The sequence below is a fragment of the Dermochelys coriacea genome, chromosome 2 (assembly GCF_009764565.3).
Source record: "Dermochelys coriacea isolate rDerCor1 chromosome 2, rDerCor1.pri.v4, whole genome shotgun sequence".
In the NCBI taxonomy this organism is placed as follows: domain Eukaryota; kingdom Metazoa; phylum Chordata; order Testudines; family Dermochelyidae; genus Dermochelys; species Dermochelys coriacea.
This window is the reverse complement of record NC_050069.1, coordinates 118798293-118804292: the sequence shown is the minus strand read 5'-3', so window position 1 is coordinate 118804292 and position 6000 is coordinate 118798293. Positions and strand designations below refer to the sequence as shown.

At 42.9% G+C, this 6000-nt stretch overlaps 1 protein-coding gene across 7 annotated transcripts in view; it reads left to right on the top strand.

The window, feature by feature from the left end:
• Positions 1-1137: 1137 nt before the first annotated feature.
• Positions 1138-6000, top strand: part of RREB1 (ras responsive element binding protein 1) — a 141350-nt gene continuing 136487 nt past the window's right edge. For 2 of the 7 annotated variants that reach the window (XM_043508363.1, XM_043508361.1), the window contains exon 1: positions 1831-2065. Coding sequence is in view for 4 of the 7 variants with exons in the window: in XM_038389433.2 (XP_038245361.1) it covers positions 2026-2065 (40 nt within the window). In the remaining 3 variants the exon portion in view is untranslated. Of the gene's footprint in view, positions 2066-2469; positions 2727-6000 lie in introns of those variants that run through there. The other 5 variants (XM_038389433.2, XM_038389432.2, XM_043508360.1 and 2 more) reach the window with 5 other exon arrangements.

The window sequence follows — 6000 nt, the reverse complement described above, 5'->3', positions numbered from 1 at the left end:
CTTTTTTTTTCAGTTGAGATTCTAGTGCAGAGGGTTGCCACATGTTTTTATTTATTTATTTATGGGATCAGTCCCATAACTGCCAGCTCTTCGTGGCTTTTCAGGGAAATCCCTAAAACTTGTTTAGAAATATCCTTCTACATCACCCTTTAATCTGCTAAAATCTCTCAGTTACACTTTCATTTTGAAAACCATGAAAATGGCCACACCATTCAAGTTGGAGCACTTCTGAACATTTGATGGGCTTGTTTTTGCATGACAATTTATGTTTGCAATTTTCTGAATCTTACCTTTGGTCAAAATATGGTGTATGGGTCCTCTGTTCTGATGCTGCTTTTCCCATTGTGGCTCATGAATTTAATTTAATTTTGTTAGAGACTATGACTGATTCTAGCAAGAAGCCAGGTATTCAAAGTTTATAATCAAACTTTGCACTAAATAAAATTTTTGTCTCTATGTGTATGCGACGATGAGTTCTGGAACTTTTATTTCAGCTTGGTCAGGTAAAGGAAATATAACAAATTTTGAATTTGAAAAAAAACCCCAACCCATTGGTAATAGGATGCACAGTAAATGCATCCGATGAAGTGAGCTGTAGCTCAGGAAAGCTTATGCTCTAATAAATTTGTTAGTCTCTAAGGTGCCACAAGTACTCCTTTCCTTTTTAGTAATTTTTTGATGGTGAAATGATAGGCCAGCTTAATTCCTAATATCAACAGTATAAAGTACTGCATGCAAAACTAACTCAAAAACCCCGTGTTTTCGAACTGCTACAAAAGAAAAAACAACAACAACACTAGACTGTTGTTTACAAGAAAAGAAGTTGATTCACCTCTCACCTAGTTCCTTTTTTTAATATTGATGTCTACAGAATCCACATGTGAAAACTTAAAAAAGCCTCAAACAGTACGTCTGTATGTAAGGATGCAAGTCAACTCCAGCCTTGGGCACATCGTGCCTATGGTTGGAAGTGTAGTGTACTAATGCTTGGAATGCTGCACCATCAGCAGCAGGCTTAAGTGCAACAGGCAACATGGGCTTCTTCCTTTCCCAGTGATTAGACGGCCGGGCTGAATGCGTGGCACCTGGCTGACAATGGATTAAGCAGCTAGAGACACACACACACACACACACACACATAGAGAGAGCGCGAGCCCTTCAGCGAAGATACTGCACCGTCTGCATCCCTGACGCTTTATCAGTCACCAGCACTCAACTGCTCTGCGCAGCAGCAGCGTTTCCTCCTTACCACTGGATCTCTGTAATGGAGGGGAGCAGCAGCCAGATGGTACATTACTAGCCAGATCCTTTCTGGTCTGGTAGCTCCTCACCCCACCCCCACCGCGCACCTCTCACTTGCTGGAGAAGTTGCCTGCTCTCTGTGGATGTGAATCACCTCCGATTGGAGGGGACCGCGGCTATTTATTTAGGAACTGCCAGCTCGCAAAAGTTTCTAGGCAGGAAGCTGGGCTCCACGCAACTGGGGTGGAGGAGGAGGCGAGAGGAGAGAAAAGAAGAAGGGGGAAAAAAAAAAAAAAAAAAAAGTTTCGCTCACTTCTCTCCTTGGCGGAGCCCCTCCCCGCTCCGAGGGGAGAGCTAGAGATGCTGCTACTTGCAACAGGCTGCTATAGTAGCAGCGGCAGCCTGAGTAACACGTCCCCAGGAGACTAGCAGGAGCAACACGTGATGTGTCTACTTATCAGGGTGAGAGGGAGCGAGGCACAGCCGCGAGTGTGTGTGTGTGTGTGTGTGTGCGCGCGCGCGGGGGGGAGAGGGGGAGTGTGCGCGAGGGAGAGAGGAGGAGGGGGGGGGGCGTCCGCACAGCACGGCTGCAGAGGTGGAGGGGTCCCTAACTGTGCCCATCTTCCCCCTTTCAGGGAGAAGAGGAGGAAGGGAAGTTACTGTGGAGTTGATGAACTTTGCACATCCACAGAAACGCCATTTTGATTCCTTTTTCCGGAACAACTTTGCGTCTCTTTCGGCCCCCCCCCCCCCTTCTCTTCGCCAACCCATCATCCGTGCATCATGTCTCGACGCAAACAGCCCAGCCCCAGCAAAAGCAAGGGTAAGTACGACCGGACCTTTCTACCCATGCTCTTAACTCTGTTACAAAGAAGCAGCAGCAGTGTCTAAGTATGAGGGTCCTTTTTTCTTTTTTTTTTAAAGGGGGAAAAACTTTTTTGGGGGGGGGCGGTGGAGAGAGGGATTTAGGAAGTTGCAGTATTTTTGTTCAAGAGGAAAGTGCTTTTTTGATCAGCTTTTTAAAGACTTGGGGGTTTTGTGTGTGTGTGTGAGTGTTTCCTTTTTTAAAGAAAAAAGTTTGGCTGGCAGTGGTGGAGATGATGAGTTTGTGTAGCCTCCCTCTTCCCTTCCACCCCCACCCCCCGCTCCTCCCTCCTGTCCTCTGTCTCCTTTGCTCCTTCTCCCCCCCCCTTCCCCTGTTGCAGACTCTACCAACCAGCAGCACCAGCAGCAGCGTTTTGCCTGCAGCAGGACCTGATGCTCATCCATATTAAACCGTCTGAGCTGAGGAATCTGGCCAGATCATCTCCCCCTTCTGCTGCAAAGTTTATTTTTAACCAGCAACCACCACAATTTGGATATGGCTGCGAGGAAGAAACCTCTTTTAACCCAACTCATCCCTTCCTCCTAAGCTATAGACTCCTTTTCCCTTTTTTGGGGGGGGGTGGATTTAAAAAACTTGAGATGAAGGCTCCTCTTTGAAGGTAGAAAACGTTTTATTCTGTACATCTCTTTGCTAACTTTTCGCCTTGTTTCGTTGATGAATCGAAGCATCCATGTGTGTCTTTAATTTGCACTTTGATACCTCTTTCTCTCTTCTCTCTCTCTTCTCAACTCCCCTCCGCCCTTGGGAGGGAGGTGAGGACCTTGCATGATCATGTGTGTCCTTTCCCCTTCCTGGCCTTTATTTGTTGTTGTAAAGTTACACACGCTCTGAGTCGCTTCTTGTAAAAGCAGTATTTGGCGTTGTCACACTTATTTAAATATGTTTGTATTTCTCTTTTCTTTCCTCTGCCATTGTGCTGTGGCAGAGGCACATCTGTGTGTGTGTGTGTGTGTGTGTGTGTGTGATGTGGATTGTAGGAGGAAAGACACACACACACACACACACACACACATCGTCACGAGTACAGGAAGGAGCCCGGGCAGCATCCGAAATAGGGGAAATAGTTCAGATCATATTTACTTTTTTCGTTCTTTTAAAACTGGGTATATTAGCTAATCCTTCGCTTGCTGGACCAGATCTTCCATAGTTCTCTGCTTTCTTCTTCGCGCTCCAACTTTTATCCTTTACTCGTGTTGCAATTTTGTGTGTGTGTTAATAACTTAAGTTTTAAGATCTCTTGGAATAAGGACTTCTTTTTGTAAAGCAAAGTTTTTCTCCTCTTTCCCCCCCCCCCCCCCCATGTTGATGTGGACTAGTCAAGACTCGTTTCTTAGGAAACTGCGACCTTAATCGTTGCTAAGAAGCAGGGGAGAGGTTTTTTCCTCTTCTCTCTTCTGTTGATCAGCATATTTTCTCTCTCTGTGGCTAAGTGGGAGTTGCAGTGAGGATGCAGATCCTCCTCCTTTGGGCTTGGTAGTCACTACTACAAGAACCTGATTCTCCTTTTCCCCCCGCACTTCTTTCTCCCTTCAGTGTAACAAATAATGAGCCTGCATAGGCTGGGCTTGGCACCATGTCCCGAGTTGGACTTGTTACACTCTGTAATATGGGTGGCTGGGAGGGAGAAGCAGCACTGGGAAGCGTGGCTTGTGTTGTGTACTCAACTTCAGTTTTCTAATTGTGCAACATCGTGCTCCCAAGACAGACGCATCTTGTTGTCGGGCAGAGTAGGGGAGACGGAGACTAGTTGGAGATGCTTAAACTTTTTAGAGAAGGGAGGGGAGGGAGGTGGATTGAACTTTGTCATGTCGTTGATAAGTTTCCTCTGACTCCTTCTCCCCCCCCCCCTTTTTTTTTTTTTTTTTACCTTTGAGTACCTTCTGCGCTCTGCAATGCATCCTTGATGGGTTATAAAAGAGGAGGAGAGTATTTCTCCTTGCTCAGCAGATTTGTCCTCCCCTGCTCCTTACTGGGTAGAAGACAGAATGCGAGCCCAGATCCGGATGAGCAGTTCACATTCCATTACGAAATTCTACACGGCTTCAGAGCCACCAGCAGCAGCACCACCACCAGTCCTCACTCACACATAGTTTCTTTTTGGGAGATGGGTGGGGTGGAAAGATAGTCTTCTTCCTTTTTTTCCCCTCTCTTTTTAAACAAGGTGCAGATCTGTTTGGTTGATTTAATAGCCAAATTATCTCTTCCTCTGTAGGCTGGATTGAATTATTTAGGAAAGTCAGTGGAAAAGATGGGGAGAATTTGTTTTTGTTCTGTTTTGTTTGTTGCTCCTAAGATGGGAGATAGCTGAAAGGAGCAAAGAGATGTTTTAATCCTGTGAAGGAGCCTATTGAAGTGATTTCTGAAAAAAACCCAAAGTAGATCTTAACTTTCACCATCCTACTTTGCATGTCTTATGATTTAGATAAGATCAAATGTGGTTATGTGCTTCTGTTAAACTACATACTCAACTAGTACCTAAATGCGACTTGGAATAGTGTGTGGGGGAGAAAATAATCTTAGTCCTTTTTTCCCTTTTCTCCATGTTCAGACCCTACATTCAATTACTGGGCTTTTTAAAACAAGTTATTGCTTTTTAACAACTACAGTAGAAGTTGTCCAAGACATAAATTGGCCTCCCATCTCTGAAGTTTATAGTGGAAACCTATTATAAGGTTGAAGTTCTGTGTTGAGACCTACTGTTTTGAAGCACATAAAATATGTTACCACAGTTCCCTTTTTCCACAGAGTTTTTGGGTGTGTGCTAGAGGGATGCAGTGACTCATGGCCAGGCCAGCCATATTTGTTTTAGATTTTAATTTTCCCTTTGAGGAGTTAGGGGTATAGTCTATTGGTGTGCATGCATAATGCCTATTAGCATTAATGGGAGTTAGGTACATCCATGGGAGAATAGATCCCTTTGTGTGTTAGAAACTCAGAAACAGCATGGATCCATCATCCAATCAGTCAGGTTACCACAACACTTCTTTTCAACATTCAGTGTGGAACACACCTAATGTCCTTACTTGCTACAATGCAGTTGGTCTGATCTTGATGCTTTTCTTTCTTTTTGATTAGGTATTCACATTTAGAACTTGACTGGTATCTTGTAGCTTTAAAACCCCCCATCATTTAGACACAGTTTTTTACACTTTCTACAAGCTTATTTTAATAGGAAACCGATTTTTTTTAAATTGTCATCTCTTCAGTTTACCAGTCAATAATTTTCTTTAGCCATTAATTTATCTATCGGTTAACAATCCTCTCACAATATTATTTCTTACAAAAACATCTTTATTCTTGCAATAAGGAACTTGTGTTTTTTTTAGTATTAAAACAGAAGATAACACATTCTTTAAAATGTAGTTTCTCAAGCTTAGCTGTCCTTTTCTCCAAAGTTTGAAGTTTAATTTATTAGCAGATTTCAGTACAGTTGAGCACCTCAGTCTGACTCAGCTGGTACAGGTGGTACATCCATTCTTAACTGTTTACATCATTCAGTGACCTTTTGGTCATATGATCTTTATTTTGGATTTGAGAGTCAGGAGATCCCTGAAGTTTTAGGTTTGAAAAAGCTGGATGTCTATGTTGTATATCAATAGTAATTTTAATAAACTCCTTTTAATACCCAAGGTGAACACAACATATGACAAAAACTTCTTGGTTTTATTTTCTGAAGTGCTTTTGTTTTTTATCTTATGGATTTTGTCATTTGTTTGGATTAATGGCATAGTATGTTCATAGCTGCACCATGAATTTACTCTCCTTTATTTAGTGAAAATTCTGTTAATTAGAAACATAGTTTGGCCTGTTGGCATTCTTCTTGAAATAAAAATTAATCTTGTACTTACATTGTATAGATTACAAAAATAGAG